Source organism: Sclerotinia sclerotiorum, genomic scaffold, assembly GCF_000146945.2.
Source record: "Sclerotinia sclerotiorum 1980 UF-70 scaffold_1 genomic scaffold, whole genome shotgun sequence".
NCBI lineage: Eukaryota > Fungi > Ascomycota > Leotiomycetes > Helotiales > Sclerotiniaceae > Sclerotinia > Sclerotinia sclerotiorum.
In genome coordinates, this window is record NW_001820835.1 from 433,470 (window position 1) to 451,617 (window position 18,148).

The 18,148-nt window shown below is 43.5% G+C and overlaps 7 protein-coding genes across 7 annotated transcripts; 3 read left to right on the forward strand and 4 right to left on the reverse strand.

Moving 5' to 3' along the window:
* Nucleotides 1-97: 97 nt before the first annotated feature.
* Nucleotides 98-1,171, reverse strand: SS1G_00164 (hypothetical protein; the record flags this gene model as incomplete). The annotated part of the gene is made up of 4 exons (XM_001598028.1): nt 98-742; nt 812-958; nt 1,063-1,106; nt 1,165-1,171. The coding sequence occupies 4 exons, from the start codon at nt 1,169-1,171 to the stop codon at nt 98-100; spliced, it is 843 nt and encodes a 280-aa protein (XP_001598078.1).
* A 1,091-nt stretch (nt 1,172-2,262) lies between these two features.
* SS1G_00165 (predicted protein) lies at nt 2,263-2,424 on the forward strand (the record flags this gene model as incomplete). The annotated part of the gene is made up of 1 exon (XM_001598029.1): nt 2,263-2,424. One exon carries the CDS (start codon nt 2,263-2,265, stop codon nt 2,422-2,424), a length of 162 nt encoding a protein of 53 aa, XP_001598079.1.
* A 713-nt stretch (nt 2,425-3,137) lies between these two features.
* SS1G_00166 (predicted protein) lies at nt 3,138-3,272 on the forward strand (the record flags this gene model as incomplete). The annotated part of the gene is made up of 1 exon (XM_001598030.1): nt 3,138-3,272. One exon carries the CDS (start codon nt 3,138-3,140, stop codon nt 3,270-3,272), a length of 135 nt encoding a protein of 44 aa, XP_001598080.1.
* A 2,594-nt stretch (nt 3,273-5,866) lies between these two features.
* On the reverse strand, nt 5,867-6,569 carry SS1G_00167 (hypothetical protein; the record flags this gene model as incomplete). The annotated part of the gene is made up of 2 exons (XM_001598031.1): nt 5,867-6,237; nt 6,542-6,569. The coding sequence occupies 2 exons, from the start codon at nt 6,567-6,569 to the stop codon at nt 5,867-5,869; spliced, it is 399 nt and encodes a 132-aa protein (XP_001598081.1).
* Nucleotides 6,570-7,019: 450 nt separating this feature from the next.
* On the reverse strand, nt 7,020-9,302 carry SS1G_00168 (predicted protein; the record flags this gene model as incomplete). Its single annotated transcript, XM_001598032.1, has 6 exons — nt 7,020-7,186; nt 7,562-7,807; nt 7,867-8,010; nt 8,467-8,620; nt 8,755-8,980; nt 9,073-9,302. 6 exons carry the CDS (start codon nt 9,300-9,302, stop codon nt 7,020-7,022), a joined length of 1,167 nt encoding a protein of 388 aa, XP_001598082.1.
* Nucleotides 9,303-10,055: 753 nt separating this feature from the next.
* Nucleotides 10,056-11,901, reverse strand: SS1G_00169 (hypothetical protein; the record flags this gene model as incomplete). The annotated part of the gene is made up of 5 exons (XM_001598033.1): nt 10,056-10,320; nt 10,382-10,675; nt 10,734-10,851; nt 10,898-11,025; nt 11,081-11,901. The coding sequence occupies 5 exons, from the start codon at nt 11,899-11,901 to the stop codon at nt 10,056-10,058; spliced, it is 1,626 nt and encodes a 541-aa protein (XP_001598083.1).
* Nucleotides 11,902-14,796: 2,895 nt separating this feature from the next.
* SS1G_00170 (hypothetical protein) lies at nt 14,797-17,125 on the forward strand (the record flags this gene model as incomplete). Its single annotated transcript, XM_001598034.1, has 2 exons — nt 14,797-16,969; nt 17,025-17,125. The coding sequence occupies 2 exons, from the start codon at nt 14,797-14,799 to the stop codon at nt 17,123-17,125; spliced, it is 2,274 nt and encodes a 757-aa protein (XP_001598084.1).
* Nucleotides 17,126-18,148: the final 1,023 nt, after the last annotated feature.

Genomic DNA, 18,148 nt, shown 5'->3' on the forward strand with positions numbered 1-18,148 from the left:
CCAGCCAACGATGGTGCTCCTAACCCAAGCATGATCCTTGACTTTAGAACCTCGAGGAGGACACACGTTGTAAACGAACACATCACCGACAACAACATTAGGACCAATTGTTACGTTGGGACCAATGCGACAGTTCTTGCCGATTTTGGCCGATGGGTCGATCAAAGACATTACCGCCGTGTACATATGGGGTATTTGGTGGGGTAAGGAGTTTGGATCCCTTTTTGGTAAGGGAAGAGAGGTAGAGACAAGTTCCAGAGAGGAAATCTTTGGGTTGCCCAACATCCATCCAGAATCCTTCTAAGTCGAAAGAGTGTAATTGACCATCTGCGCAAATGGCAGGGAAAGTCTCTTGTTCGATGGAGGTAGGGCGGAGATCGATGCGCTTGAGGACACTTGGGTTTAAGATGTAGATACCGGCGTTAATGCGGTTTCCGACGAATTCGACTGGCTTCTCTACGAATCGATCGATTCTGGATGGGTGATTTGGTTTATGAACAACGACACCATATTTGGATGGTTCTTCAACCTTAGTTACGACGATGGTACCTTCATCACCGTGCTTCTTGTGGAAAGCAGCCAAGTCTGCGAAGGGGTATTCACAGATGACATCTGAGTTAAGAACGAAGAAAGGCGCGTCATCTTTGCCGAGAATTTCTTCTGCGAGTTTAAGAGGACCGGCTGTACCTAATGGTTCGGATTCGATGGAAAATGTGATTTTAACGTTGAATCTTTGTTCGTACTATAGTGCCTGCATTAACTTCTGCGGTGTAACCCTATCTTTTTTTTTAATGGTGGTAGTGAATCATACCTCAGCCAAATACTTTTCCATAACCTCCGGGCGATAGTTTACAGCCAAAACAATATCTGTTACTCCAGCTTCTGCCAAAGCTTCAACTTGATGTAAAATCATGCGCTTGTTACCGAACTCGACTAAAGGTTTTGGGAGGGTAAGAGTCTAGGTATCATTGTCAGTCGATGGATGTCATTGGGAACTCTGTAGCTTGCGCGAAGGGCGCCATATAGATTCCGAATATCGTATCATGACCATGGGGAACGTACGAGTGGGCGTAGACGGGTGCCAAAGCCACCGACAAGAATGAGAGCTATTTGAATATGTTAGAGATACATTGTAAGAAGATCTGCGAATGCGGAAATGCCTACCCTTCATTTTGAAAGTTTGTGAGATTTGGAATGTGTAGAAAAGTGATGTGTATTTCTCGTTCTACCCCACAATTAAAGAGGACAGGAACAAGTGTCGAGAAGATCTGGTTTGAGTTGGATTCTGATCTCAACTATAGGAAGGTAATGAAGATAGTGAATGTTGAGTTGTCCTCGTGAATTGGATATACTCAAGCACAATTGGAAAAGAGAAAGGAAGAGATTGTAGAATTAAATTGAATTTGTTTAGATAGAAGTCAAAGAATGTCTTGCTATTAAAAGATTTAGCAACAAAGTTGAGTTGAATAAAAAGCTCAAAGTTCTTATGTTGATAGGTGTGGTTGTGGTTGTAGGTAGTTGTCTTTTTATGTTGAGTAGATGTTAAATGTCAAATGTTGTGTGCGTACAAAGTAAAATAAGGGTTTTTGGGGTAGCATCAGAAGGCCACTGTGTCAACGGTGCTAAAGCTATTTTGGGGGGGCTCGGTTTCCAATTTCTCGATTAGCGTTTATAGTGTTGGAACTTGGGAGGGGGAAAGGGGCAAGTTATTAAATTAATCAAGATGAAATTGATCTGTGAAGGATGAGTTAAAGGGAATCAATTGGATCAACGGGTGTACATCAATGTCATATATCCAATCGAAAGAACACGTTCTCCACTCATCTGCTTGTTCTAGTCTCTGGAGAGAGTTTAAATTGGAGGCATAATCGAACCATGGAAGTTGATGATGATGCTGATGTGTGTATGTGTGTGTGTGTGTGGCTTGGTCAAATCTCGACATGTACACTCCGTATTATCATGTAAGTATCAGTACTCATACTACTACTATCCTGAACGCTGACGAGGCCTTTTCTATACTTTCTACATCCTATTGTTGATGTTATATGAGGAGCTGAACCATCCAAGGACTCATGATCATGTATCGTTGAAGTTAGAAAGAGGAGTATCGAACAAGATGCTGGGATTAACAAGGCTTGGCTTGTAAGGGAACCTAGTCGACATCATTTCATTTCATTTCACACCACAACCTCCTTCACCCCCCCTTTTCGCGAAATCAGGACTGGATATCTATCTGTACCTTTCCTTCCATTGCATATAATCATGAGTAGTACCACCACCATACCACCACCATCTCACCAACATCCAAAGTCTAGCCTTACCTACAAACCCCACGCAGACTTCCCTTTCGGTATTCAAGCAGGAAATATCGTATCAAAAGCAGAGCCACTTCATCCACCAACCTCGTGTCCTTCAATGGCATGAAAATACATAATATGAAGTCGTAAGATGAACTGGTACGTGCTTCTTACATTCATACATGATACGAGGTGGTGGAAGTCGCCGATCCAAGCTTTCATCCATCTTCGTATCAGAAAACATCACGAGTTATGAATTATAGTGTGGCAGAAGACGCCACAATCTTTAATCATCGGTGCTTTGATGAGCTTGTTGCCGATCAAAAACGTCGACAATTATATTGTGCTAATGCTGGCACTAAGATAGTCTGATGCGATCTATATATATACTCAACATTCTTGAGAGCAGAAACCTCAAATATCATTGACCTCACAATGGTTGTTTCAGAGGAAAGTGGTAAAGGCATATTCCAGCTCCATATTGCAGCTTGACTATTATTTGCAAGGAAGTTTCCGCAAATGATTCGGCTTACCACAGTTGGTAATCCATCAACCTTTGACCTGTGCGCTCAACCAATCAATATCTATCCACAATTGCAGACAGCATAGGTACGAAGATATGGCTTTGAGTCGATGCTCTATGTATTAATGAAAGTGATGTCAAGGGACGTACTGAGCAAGTTGGATCAGTGGGTGAGCTTTACTTTATGGCAAAGCTGGTTTTGATCTGGTTGCGTGCTAGCGAATCAGGATCCTCTTGTTGGTTGTGGATTTACTTGGACAACGTGGAGTTCATTGCTGAAGGCATGAGAAAAGATGGTGATGATGAAATTTACAAAAATGGGAATGATTGTGAAGGAAGCAGGTCTCGAGGATAAGAATGAAAGTAGTAAGCTTATCACTGATGTTTCGAGTATCCTCATAGTACTATCACAATCGATCTTTTCAATAATCTACGCATGGCAGTATCAATAAGCAAGGTGAATATCTCCAGGATCTATTACTCAAAATCATTTGATCCAAAGCAACAGAGCACAAAGACAGAATATACGCCTTAGTAGGCATGATGCGTCCCATAGACCGACAAACTCTCACCATAGATTACAACCGACCTTAAGAAAACTTCACACAGAAGCCATATCCCATATCTTTCACAAAGGGCAAGGTCTATTTGTTCTCTCTGGCATGAAATTAGCACGTTCAATTCCCCATCCCAATATCCATCTTGTCCGTTCTAGGTTCTCGAATTAGGCAGCAAGTCCCTCTTCCATACCGCCCGTTTTTACCCTCAGGAATAGGTGTCCCGGAAGCAGGCAGTACGGCCAATAATGGTCAAATATCCCCGGAACTCTAAATTCTCTCTATGAGAGGTCTACCCATCGATACCGTTACTGAAAAATCTATCTACTTTCGGACCTGACAACAAATATCCCACCCAACTTCCCTACGTCGAAAACCTAGTCCTCAAACCACAGCATCTCGCAACCCTCCACTCAAACCATCGCTCCTATAACTATTCTATGAAAACCAAAGAACCTATATAAAAACCCCCCATAACAAATAAACTCCACACCAGCGCCGCACGCGAAGTAGCTACTTCACCTGATTCCTGCAGCGAGATTTACAAAATTCTCACAGGTCAAAATAAGCAGAAAAATAATCTCCACGCTAGTACTTCCTCAACCCATAACACCCCCAATCCCCAGATAGACAACCCAAACCCACACCCCTCTAGCCTTCACTCTATCCTTCAATCAAACCACCACATCCTTCATTACCAGCACCTATTTCTACAGTCTAGCACCTAGCAACTAACACCTGATACCATCAAAACCAAAGAATAACTAATTAACGAGCTCTCTATTTCAGCTCACCTCTTATATTAAGGAGGATAAAAGATAGAAAATGAAAGGAGAAGCAGAAAGAAGTAGATATAGATATACAAGAAAGAAAACAAATTCGATAATCATAATCATCTAGATTTTAGGAAGTTAGATTCTAGGAAGCAGGAGTATAATCTTAGAATCGAGGGGGTGGAAGGACAAGCACAGAGACGAGAGGATGGGGATTGAAAAAGAGAAGGAAAGGGAAGGGCAAAGGAAAGGAAAGGGAATAGACTAGGGGGAAATATTCAATATCCTCTATGTTGTTTGTGTGTGTATATATGGCCTTATAATTGCCGGGGGTGGGGAGCGGGGGAGTTAATGGGGGGAGAAATAATAGTTAATGAAGTTTACTATGAGGAATCAGGATTTAAGATATTTTATTTTATTTACCATTCGTTACATATAAATACCTAGGTAGGAATATATCTAAGTAGGAACTTTAGTTATTGCCCCTAACTACCACTACGTTACTATCACATCACATCACTTACACCCACCATATGAATCTTCCACTACGAGTAAACACCCAAAAGTACTCTTCACATAAGTCATAAATCATAAATCACAATTCACAGAAGAAAATATCCATATCCATATCCATATCTAAAATGTCCGTTCATTCACTCATTCATTCATTCATAAATACCTTTCTCAAGCTATAATCAGAAGAACCAAACCAAGTAAATTCGTAAAATAAGGGTACCTACTAACTAGGTTACCCTAAGAGTTTTCTCTCTCTCTCTCTCTCTGTCTCTCTTTATCATATCATATCATATCAAATCAAGAAATAACCAAAGCCCCCATCGTCATAAATCATCACCAAAAAAAAAGTATCCATCCATCAATCATAAATCATCCCTCAAGCCGAAGAATCCATATCCTCAAGAAGCGTGAGCCCCTTATCATTTCGTCATGTTATTTATCTCTCAGACACTCACTCAATAGAAAAAAAAAACAGATTTTCCTCCATATAATGCGGCGCTATTTCTCTCAGAGAGTGTAACCTAACCTCCACCTTCGTCCTGTATAAAAATCATGCATGCTATACCGCACCATAACATAAACATAAGCATAAACATCGCCATCTCTTCTCACCCGCTCACTTGCTTTTCTCCTCACGATCAACTAGCACGTAAAAACATCACAACTGGGCCGCCACCAATCCGATCTTCAAAACGCACAAAAGATAAGTTGCCTCTCCGTAATGACCGTGTATGGGATTCGAGTCGCCTCGTTTTCTCCCACAATTCCGGTGCTGTGATACCCATGAATCGTGGGCCGTTCGTCATGCATAAATAGTATTTTGCAATAGTATTTGTACTTGTAGTAGTGTAGATTCTTCATCGCCCCAAACAAAAAGAGAGAAAGTAAATCATGAAAAGAAGAAGAAAACATAAGACGTTTTAAGAAAATTCGTAAAATTCATTAATCTCATCATTTTGTGAATGAATAAACTGAAGATATGAAAAATTCGTGAGAAATTCATCAATTGCAATATGCCAGTGGAAAATCCTTTCCTTTTGATAATATACCGCCCGTAATGATCCGTTCTTTGTCATGGATGGTCGTAAATCATAATATTTTTTTTTGGCCTCGAGGTCCTTGCTGTATGTCGTTCGTATATTATTGGATGGTACGTAATGAATCACATCGTACCAACATGGGATTACACGCAGTCACTTCTTAACTGCCGACCGTCATTGGGTATCTGATTTCTCTATTTTCCGGTTCCGGAGATGTGCCTGATGAGCTGCTGCTGAGCGTCACGGAATGTTGCCGCGGACGATCATTTCTTTTCTTGTGGCGGCCACCTGTCTCGTTGGCAGGCAATCCTTGGATGACACCATTACGAGCCAGCATCCCTCCATTGACTGATGACTGACGGCAAACCATAAAGGCCTGTGTGGCGGCGTTCTCCTGAGCTAGGGCATCGGTTTGGTAGGCTAGATCCGTTTGGTACTCCTGTCCGTTGACGAGCACGAGACAAGTGAAGCCTTGTGCGTCGCGGTACGTCTTGTACTGGGGACCTTGCCAACCTCGTCGACGGCACAAATCTGTCTACATGTCAGCGGCTAGACCAGGGAATTTGTTGCACAAATTGTATTTTGGGAATGAATGTAACGCTGGCGTCCATAAGATTGACCCATCAGGAATAGCATATCCATTAGGATGTGTTGGGTAGCGCAGCGGGATTATGCATCCCATGAGAACGGTAATATATGACATGGTGAGGCGATCGATTCAGCCTTCTTTTGATGCAACACCCGCCAGGGCAGGATTATATCGAAGAGCCGGATCGAATGAAAACTTCTAGTGAGGTGGTAAAGAGGAAAGCTCCGAACTCATGAATCAACGTACTCTCTAGGTATGCCATGTAGAACCCCATCGTGGTGTTCTTGAGATGTCAGAGTATGACTAGATCTCTCAAAAGAGGAGTTATGCCCGTCGTCTGAAGTGTGGTAAGACACTCCTTCCTCGATTGATACAAGGTAGTGAGTATGCCTTGAGCTTAGGTAGTGTCTGAACGCTATAGATCTGACGATGTCGATGCAACTGAGCCCAGTGTTTGAGGTATACAGGGAATATGCACACACTCAGTGCCGTGTATGTGAATACAATGATGTATGGGCAGTGTCGTGGTGTTGAAGAATAAGGCTGACTGTGATTGAGTGGATGTTCTAGGGGTTCTGTGCAGGACTTTCTTTCATTAATAGCGAGACATGTGTGATTTATCGCAGAGTCTAGTTGTTAGCGTTGAACAAGGATCATGGAGTTATTTATCGGAGTAGAATTGAGGGGATGTTTAGATAGGACAATGGCTTGAACCATCTGCAAGTCATGAATGCGGCTCTTTGGATATGATGGCGAGCGATGTGTTGGCGTGTGCCGTTGCCAGTGATAACAAACCAACATAATTAGGCAAACTCCACCACAGCATTGGAACGTATAGAAACGATGATCTTGAATAGCTTAGACGTACCAAATCTCCGTTCTGAGAAACGTCTGCAGGCAGTGAAATTGTCGATGCAGCGGGGTGGCAAAAGGACTCATCAAGATACCTTGTCCCACTGATCCGGACAAAAGATGGGAACATTCCATTGCCATGGGGGGAAATGAAAAGTTTGCGGACCGCAAGCAGAGAAAAGAGCCAAGACTCAATGGATACTGTAGCATCTTGGATGAATGGCAAAAGATGAGTAAATCTTCAGCAATTACGGACGTTTTTCCAGAGAGATCCGCTGGGTTGGCCGCTAATGCAAAGAAATCGATGGCAACACAAGAGAACCATGGGTTCAAATGCAAGGAAAACGTCAATATCGCTCGCTAGGCCAGGGACATAATCCTCCAGAAATTCATCTATTGTACTGGTGTACCTACCGTCTGCCGATACATTGAAATCGAAAACTCTGGCCAAAAATGGCTTGTGCTTTCTTTGATATGGTGCCATTGGGTGGTTGTTAATAACACATATGGAAATATTAAGGCGTTTTCTGTTCTCGGGATATGTCCCCACTGCCCCGCACCACCACGGTACATTGGGGTCGTGAAGGGAGACGAGGAAGGAGAAAGGGAAAGAGAGATCGCAACAAGCAGCGCGATTGACGCGGAATGACTGGAGTACGACTTGACACGAAGTCGGTGAGCCTTCAGTGCATGAACATTGGCTGGAAATTGGAATTGACCGGCGTCCATCGAGTATTGTGCTTCAATATTCATCGTAATTGATTCGTGAAGGGATCCAAAAAGTGCGAGGCAAAAATCAGCCAGGCCTAATACTAACCGTAAACAAGGTTGTCGTGCGTTATGCTTGATGAGTTGGCAGTGCGCTTGACTTCTCAATAGTAATGTTCATATGCCGTTGAGATTGAAAATGGAATAACGGTAGAGTATATTCAGCAAAGCGTAAAGATACCGTAGATCTAGAAGTCAAGAGGTCGCTGCCCAGATGTACTCTAGATGAGGTTATGTATGAATTGATTGCAATTTGTATACAGAGTAGAGGATAAGGACGATGAAGGATAAAGGATGAAGTTGGAAAGAAAAAGTTGGAAACATTAGGTATTCACCGATGGTTCGTGATTAAAGAATTCCTTCCCTCACAGAACATGAAACAAAAACGCCTTGTGCAGCACAAAGTACAATAATGTTATTAATTTTCTATCTTTTCTTTTACAAATTTCCAATACCTACGTAGATATTGTCAACTTCCTTTTTAGTCTTCGTTTTTCATTTTTCATTCATTCATGATTTAAAAAGAAGGGTTATGGGAAGAACCGTCGTACCGTCCCGAAGTTCTACTGAAGATCCAACCGTTACATTGACCAGGTGCCTGGCCGGCTTCACAAATGGGCCATTGGCAGAGTACCCTCCCATTGCCATTGAGCGAGCATATGTGCCAAAAGGAATCCCGCAAATTACCAACTGCCAATGATCATTCTATCATACCGAGTATTCTGCCGTCTGGCACAAATGTAATGTAAGCTCGGTGACATTTGGAATACGACCGTAAAAAGTTGATCTGACATAGCGGGATGCATCGCATGTTCCAATTCGCATCATCTACTGCGTACACATCCAGTTGCATCGACTAAAAAAGGTGGCAAGTCGGAAGAACTTTGCTGTGGAGGAAAAAGTAATTGGTCCGTCCCGAGTAAATGCGCGAAGTGGGTATATCCTACATAAAAATACAGGAGAGCGGAAATGGCCTGCAGCTGCAGCAGTTCGATGCAACTAGCGAGTAAGTCAAGGGGTTCTTGTTTCTTCTCGTAACTTTGTAAGAGGGGAATTCTCCTGTGTCTAGGGACTATAAGCGGCGAAGTGGGATGGAATGCATGTACGGACAACAATTACTGGAGCTGAAATATTTCACATACAGTATCTAAGGTTACAGATCGATAAAAGTACCCATCTCTGAGCTCCCCAAATCGGGGACCCCCTCTTCCCTCTCGGATTCTGGCTCAATTGATACCGGTACAATGATACGACATCTCCCCAAAAGTCTAACACAACACGACACACAACACTTCACATGGTCGACCAAATATATATCGTGTTTCCAATATCCACTTCTCAGTTGTACAATAACAAAGTACTTCGTGGTACCTTGCGGTGAGCTCATGACGATTGCAAAGAGAGACCGAAAACAGGTAGGACCCGAAGGACCGACCAACCTTCAGTGTGGGGGGTTACCTCGATCATCAGTTTTCTATTGATCTTCCTATTCTTCCGATGAATTGGCGAACCATAAGAAAGGGATTTCCCCCAGCATCCACTCCTCTACTCCACTTTCCACCAGTCTAGTAAAATATCTACTCGGTATCAAAAGGTAGAAAAGTACTGGAGGAACTTCATGCAACTTACCCAGGAGCTAAAAGTAGAAAATAGAGTATTTTTTTGATCTATCATATGGATTCTCATGTGAAGAGGAAACAATTAACTCCCTCACTTTGGTCCGGAACTGGACGGAGAGATTGTGTACGACGTATCTCGTAATCGTCCTCTAGCCTTTGGCGTTAATGTACTTCACCACGCCGCTTGCTTTAACTTGCTTTAATCACCCTCAATTTTCCACCCACGTTCCATGTCGACGAAGGGGAGGAAGAATGCAAAATCAAGCCGTCTCAAGCCCAATCACCGGAAAAAGAAGGGAATTCAATTGGATCGTTGGACTCAAGTTCTCAACTAATGCATTGATAAATATATCTTACCGGATGGATAGGTTATGTACGTCATGTGATATACAATGCCCTTCCTCGGCGCTGATGAACATTCAAAATGGCGCCATCCATATGTGTAGACTTTTCCATCCCATATAATCCAATTCTGAGCCAATGTAATCATTTAGCCCATATAATCATAATGTTGGCACTTTCTAAAAAGTCCCTTTCGCAGCGAAGTAGGCCCGTGTCGCCTCAGCAACGCCCTCTGGTATCACGAAAACCGGGTGGAGAGTCCCCACTCTATCTCCCTCATCATATATCTGTGTTGTCTCAACATAAGGTTCGGCCGTCCATTGATACGGTGAAACGAGCTCTCCGCCCAATTCCTCTTTCTGTGCAGATGTGTTAAAATGCCATTTATGCTGTGCGGAACTGAGTCCCGCAAGGACATAGCATGTATGATACGAATCAGAGCGACTGTAAAAGAAGATCAGCACCGCTGTGGGTTATTAAGAAGGAATATGCATTTGATGCTTACTGGCTGGGCTTATCTCTTAATCCACCCCGGCTTCCTGTATCCTGACAGCAGCAGAGAATGTATCTGATCAAACCTTCGCGGCTGTAGAGATTTATTGGAATGGAAGACGAGGATGGACCGTTTTGAGTTTGCTGCGTTGGACCCTCAAGACAAGCTTCCAATAAGGGCCAACATCCTCCAACCCAATGGGAGTAGCACCCGTCGACTAACTTATTCGTACGACCTGAGAAGCCGCCTTCCGGCGCATACTGACGTGCTGATAGCCATGAAATAAAGCCCGGGACGTCAAGATACCTAAATATGGATTAGAATTACGATTCGTTAGACTACTAGCTACGAAATTTCGACCTACTGAGGTATCGTGATGTGCGGTTCACCCAAGATGCACAAACAACCCAACGCTAAGAACGCGTATGCACCATGGGCTTCAACATTTGGTCGAGCACCTATACCACCTTCGAATGTTTGACCTGTTCTGTTAGCTTAAGCTTTTGATTCGCTTTGTGTGAAACATACATCTTGAGATCCATTCAGGAAGTCCATCGATAAAAGTAGTATAGTTTGATGACCTGGCGGGAGCGTCTAGGGGAAGGTCGAGAGGTAAACTCAGGAGAGTGATAAGAATGAGCGCACAATATGCACCACTTTGAAAATTGTCAGCACTTCGTCCTGCATCTGTCATACTTTCGGGAATCTTACCGAATGTCTTCCTCGCCACCAACAGCCATTCTAAAACCTCCAGTGGACATCTTCAACTTGCCTAGCCATTTCCACATTGCTTTGCGATCAATAATGTCCAACGCTTCCTGCCCACCTACCATAGATATTGATAGAACGTTTGCATAAGTGGTAGCTAAATGTGACATCTGACCATTTCCGCCACCGAACCCTCCCGTCACATTTTGTATGGGACGACATGTTGATATGATTTTTTCCCGATATGATGATATATCCTGACCCAAAGTGGAAAGACCAGCCAACGCCCAGTAGAACATCCATGGCCTGCTCGCATCAGCACCAACATATGCCGAGGGTAACTTCTGTAGCTGCTTGTGAAGAAACTGAATATGTTTTTCTCGTCTTAGTTGAGGAACCCCATATGGGTAATACGTTAATCCTGCTTCCTTACCTGAGAGAAAAGGAAGACATTCTTGAATGGTTTGATCTTGGAGGTGAGAGGTTTGAGTCTGCAGCATATCCCGGAGCAAGGGATACTCCGTGAAGATATCGGGAATCATATTCACCAAAGCTTCTTTTTCTTCCTTAATTGGTCGGGATGAGCCGTAAATGATATCTTGGTCAACTCCAGCCTCAATATCTTCCTTGGATGATGAATATTCTTGTATGATGAAGCCAGGCCCTTGCGGTTGATGGTTCAATGAATCACTGTATGGAAGCTGGTCTAATCTGCTGGAAGGGGATGGAGGTGAAGACTTTTTGTTCACATTCTTTTCTTCCACTGCACGTCGATTGAATTTCACACTATGGTGATACTTCTTCCCTTTGATGATGAAAGTCATGTGGGTTGGATGTCTTTTGTCTCAAAATTCAAGGAATACAATGATCATCCATCATGATTCGCTGTTGGGCCTTTACTATTGTTACTGATTTAACAAAGTGATGGGGTGATGGGACTGGTCAAAACCCAATCCCAGTCCAGTCCAAGTGCTTAAGTGCTCAAGTGCTCGCTTACAAAAATCTCTTATCACAGGAACCAATGAAGGTCACCGGAGCCTAGCCAAGGTGAAAGACCATCTCATCTTCAATCTTCAATCTTCACTAAACAACTCGCATTGGGTTGAATTTGAATTTGGATTTGTACCATTGTAAATTTCAATTGAAGATGCAATGCAAGTAACGTTCCATACATCTTCCACGGTTTTTCCAAAGATCTAAAAGGGAATTCTGTTACAACACATTTGCATCTACATTCGCATTTACGGAGTACATTCACGAAATGCATGTTGCCGCAAGGCATGCCTGCAGGCAAGTTCAATCTTTTCTATTTTCTGATAATTGGGCTGCTATCCTTCGGCCTTAGCCGACAGATGATCATTGAGTGGTACAGTACCTCCTCACCCGAAGCGTATATTTGCAGATGCTGAATGCTTACAGTTACCAAGGCTCTAATTTATTCAAGGACCCAGTCCCTTCTATCGAGTCTTTCTTTGCCGCTCGTAGCATAACCACATTCCGAAGTACAACGGACAGGGAAATGGAAATGGAAGTACCTTATGGGGGAAATTAGCAAGAATTGTTGTCGCTCAAAGGTGATGATATAACAACTGTTTCCGATACTGACAAATGCCCGATCTCATATGAAGGCGTGGACACTATGTGAGGAATATGTCGGCATGCGCTGATTTACAGAACGTTTTTCGAATTGGCCAATAAAGACATTTTAAAGGATTTCATCCGCTGCAGGCATGTGGTGTTGAGGCGTTTTCGCATGAATTTCCATCTGCAGCTGTTGGAGGGATGGGCCGCTCTATTAGAGGATAAGATACGAGTTTAATCAAAGAAACCATCGGGAGTTACACTACTCTGAGTGACACCTACTCAATCAATACAAATCGTAAGGGTAGTGCGCAGTCAATGATGAAATTGCGAAACGATGAGGGGATGGAGGGGGAAAATGAGGGGCATGAATGCTGTTAGATGATTGCTTTTTTCATCTTATCATAAGCTTTGTACCTGTTGGTGTCTCAGATCTCGTTGGCAGGTTGGCAAGGTCCACCAATAATTCATCTCACATATTGAAGCAGAATATTCGAGATATTTTCAATCTGAAATTGTTTCGATGAGGAGATGCTTTCTATTTTGTGCGATGCCGGTAGTATCTTGTTAGGTACGCATAGTATTAATCTCACATGGTTAGGGTAAGCGCCGTAACGGTAATCATTAATGATAATCATCTAATATCATTCCGACAAGAACTGGTTGTTGAACCGATTGCAGGACGGCATGCCCTGGTTCACTGCTACCCCGAATGTTACATCTCTGCCGCTTCCTCCACGTAGGACATAGCGCACTGAGATAGAAACTTACAGTAGGTACACGGTATGGATCCCTATTTTGATTACTGTACAGAGTACATACAGGTAATCAATGGCGATCCCCGTCTGACAACAATCTTCAAGGTATCATCACTGACACATACAGTACTGGTCCGTTCATTCTCGAATTATTGAGCTATTGAGGTTTGACAACGCTCGAAACATAAGTTTGGACGGAAACTACCAGACTTGATCGTCCGGAGTGTGGTAGCTCAGATAATAGCAGCCCCTGCCCCTTCGGCCCCAGGTGAAAGATCTGACATGCCGAAGCCAGAAAGGGAGACGTGCGCAATACAGACGAGGGGATTTAAAGAAAAAATTTCAAAGAAGAGAGGGCCACACTTGAGTGACATTTTTGATGTGGGAAGGGGGCTTGAAAAGTACATAAAACTCCAGGATGGACCATGAAAATATTTTCAGAGTGATAATTGGGTCAAGATGGAGCCCTCTGCCATTTAAATCGAATACTATATTCAGGTCTTTTGGGTGGATGTCCAGAACCTGTTCAATCATTGCCACTCAAATCATTCGATCTCGCCTACAGCGTTTCAGAGCCTATTTCATGATTTGTTGTACAGATTTTCATGTACTATTGTCAGGTATTGGATTGAACAACAAGGCCAACAGGTTATTCTTGACTCAAAATAGTGGTACAGAGGGCCTAGCACCCGCTATTATATAGCTATGTTTTCAGCACTGCGCCGTTGGTTTGAGCATCAGTTTTAACTACTTACAGGCTATTTCCCCACTTCCCTAGCTTCCACCCCTCCAGCCCCTCTTGAAAGTTAAGCATCAGCTCGATTTTATCCAGGATTCTAGGGTTAACTTTTAGTGGCATTAACCCACTATTAAGCGACTCTTAAGACCTCTTCCAATCGCTATTGCTTGTTATTCCATGGGTTAGCCCTGAATAGTCCTCGCTCACCCAGGGACTTTACCAAAATCTACCATACAAATCAAATCCATCGGACACATGACTTTTTTGCTCGCAGTAGTCTCATGCTGCCCCATGCAGTAAGAGGACGCTTGTGGTTCCAGCCGTCACACCTGATTCGGCGAAGGCTTGCCAGTGGGCTCAAAATGGCTGGGGTCGTATAAGTTTGCCGAATTCCCACACCGCTCCTTATGTGGATCCTATCCTCAACCTACGAACTTCTACTACCAATAGGCCGCACACCGACTAACATCGTGAGGTTTCCCTCTTCTTCAAAGAGCGGTGTCTTCGACCCTCTTTCTTACAATACTATTGACCATTCCAACAAGTAATCAGCGACAATGAGCTCAAATCTTGACTTCTCGTCAGAAGGTCTATTAGACCTTTCTTTCGAGCAACGTGACCCACGATACCAATTTACCAATATGGCTACGCGCTCGACTTGGCCACTACCGCTGGATATGGCCTCAGGAGGATCTGACGAACGACGGGAAACTTCGCCAGGGCACAGTGGGCACCAACAGTATCAAACAGGGCATCATCTTAATTCTCCAACATTATTGACAGACTGGCCGATTCAGCAACAACCTCAGCATTTGTCACCCCAACAACTTTCTCCTCAGCAACTGTCGCATTTTATTCCGGATAACTCGTTGATGGGACCACAGTACACATTTGGCAGCCCATATCAAACATCACCGCTCGATTATGGCTTACCTGCAACGACACAGGCAGCGCTCGAAGCCAGCCTTCAGATGGACGCTCCATTCAATGGACTCGCACAAACGGTGGAGGCACAAGCAAACCAATGGCAAGATTGGCATGAATTCGAGTATGCGATGAATTTCACGGCGAGCCATGGACTACCAAGTATAGGACGACAGAGCCTTGGAAGCAACTCACCGACGGGTACATACTTGGAAGTTTTATCATTACCTAGTTCGAGTAGCGATCACGGTTGGTCGACGGTCGATACGTATCAGGATTACAGCACATATCAACAAGCGCAGAATGCCGCAATTTTCAACCCAGGACAGACACTACATTTGCGAAGTCACTCGGACTCATCTCAATCTGACGGACATCAATCAATAGATACTTTTGGCAGTTTCGAGGATTTATCATCTTACCCATATTCGCCATATTCACCGGGTTCCGACAGCTATTTGGATGTTACTGGTGGACATAGGAATTGTTTCCACGGCGAAGCGCATCACCATAATCACGACATTATTAGCCCTGCCGCGGCTGTCCCTCCCCAACCTATCCAAGCACCTTCATCAAAATCGACCGCTACTTCAACGACTTCAAACCGCGCCTCCCCATCAAGCACCTCATCACCACCAGCCAGAAGAAACCCCGCACCACGAAAGAGCCCTACCGCCAAAGCTAGCAAACCTGTTATCCGCCGCACTTCCAACGGAAAGAAGGATGGCACAACCGAGAAGCGTGTGGGCAGAAGACGTGGACCATTACTACCAGAGCAAAGGAAACAAGCCAGCGAAATAAGGAAACTTAGGGCTTGCTTACGTTGCAAGTTTTTGAAGAAGACTTGCGATAAAGGTGAGCCATGTGCTGGATGCCAACCCTCGCATGCTCGTTTATGGCAGGTTCCTTGTACTCGTATCGATATCAAGGATATTGGGTACTTTATGAAAGACTGGAAGGCTGATTATGAACGTCACGTGGGTCGTGGAGTGTCGGTTTACAACATCAAGGGTTTCTCGCAAAAAGAGGAGTTGCTCTGGATTACCCATGGATATGGATTTGCTCTTCCGATTATGGCTAGAGAGGTCTATGTGAGTGATGACAGTTGCTTTAACGTCGACTGGGTTGAGGGTATTCACGAAGAACCTCTTGAGTTTGAAACTCGAACGGAAAGAATGTCAGCTGGTTCCGAAGGTGTCTCGAATGAAGCCTTGTCAGAGTATCTTGACAAGCATATTGATGGGCCATTTGAAGAGTTCATTGATGAGTACTTTGAGGGCACTCCATTCATTACTGAGATCTTAAAGACTGCTCACCGCTACTACATGAAAGAGAAGGTTTCTGTCGTCCGCAAAGCATTGAAACTCGTTCTTGCGTATAATCTCACATTACATGTTACCATGGTTGAGCAACGAGGAGATGAGCACCCAATGGAAGGAATTATCGACGACGAGGATTCAAAATTCAACGGAAAGGTCGTCGCACCGGTCATGATCAATTTTCAAATCAAATGTGCCCTAGCCGACATGTGGCGAGAATTGCAAAAGGAGATTCTCGAAGAACTATCGTCGCTTTACTCCAGTGTCTACAGTGGTGACAGACTCAAGAACTGGCCTACTATCTTCATGCTTGCATCTATTCTCCTTGCCGTCTGGGAAGAAATGCAATTTGATTGCCATTACCGTGTTCCTGATCAAGCCGCCGTCAATAAATTCTGCAACGATATGGAGACTACACCAGTCGGCGTTATCGTCGGTCTCTTCCATGCTATTTCTCAAAAGCTCCCTGCTTTCACCGACTGGGAGACTAGAAGACATGGACAACTCCTTAACAACAATGTTGCAGTCTGCGAGGCCATGACCGAAATGAGAGGTCATGTCACTAAGCATGGTGAGTTTACCCTCATTCCCATACCACAACCATCAGTATACTAACCCCGCCCTAGAATCTTACCTCAAAACTCGACCAGACGCCAAGTTCGATCGTCGTGACTTCGACTGTCTCTCCAATAAATTCCTCTCCAAGCTCGTCATTCGCGCCAACTAATCTACGGTGGTCAAGAATTTACTTCGGCGCCATGACATCAACATCATGAATGAATGAAACGATCCTCCCTATTTGCAAATATATATCTTCCCGCATGCTGTATACCCATATTGCATCATCGACTGTACAAATGTTACACATGTCTGTTTTCTATCCACAGACATACGAATCAATGCCATTCATGACATGATATGAAATGATAAGGAGAGAATATTTTTCCTACCCCTTCTTTCCCACATCTGCGTTCTCCGTGGACTTGCGAAAGAAGCTAATTTGTTTATTTCTTTTTTCTCTCTCTTTCCTTTTTCTATGGCACGGCACGGCATAGCGTTGATTTTCTGCTTTTACTTTTGAAATTTTGTTTTATCGATTGATTGATTTACTTGATCTATCTACTCGATCGAAATTGAAGAATTTCCCACGACCCTTTTACGAAACAAACGACATGTTATTTGTATGATCAGATTTTATTCACTTCAATCAGTTCATTCATTTATGCGAACCCCTCTTAACGAAAGATGAATGAGATGATGGAATTAAGACCCTTTAACGTTTACATGTTTTATGTTCCCTACGGACTTTTTATGTTGTTTATTTTTTGCTCCATCAATCTTGTTTAGTTTGTTTTGTTTTTTGTTTTTTTGTTTTTCTTGCGTGCTTGGAATGATGGAAAGGATGAAAAAGCAAAAATCCATCGCTCAGAATGCGCAAATTTTGATCCTTTGATCTTTTGGAATCGTCGAAACGGAACGAAACGAAAGAGAGAAAGAATAAAGGCAGAAGAAATCATCGAAGTAACTGCCGAGTTAGGAATGAAGAAAGGGCCATGCATTAGTTTTTATTAATGGTATTTTTCCTGGATGTTGGGAATCGTGCAATGGGAGGAGAGAAAGGAGATGAGCGAGCAAGCAAGTGAGGGGCAATTTAGCTGCGATTGTCTGTGAGGATGAAGGAGATGGATTTGTATACGAAGAAAGCAGCAGCCAGACGAAAGGAAGGCAATTTTATACTTAGGCGATTTTG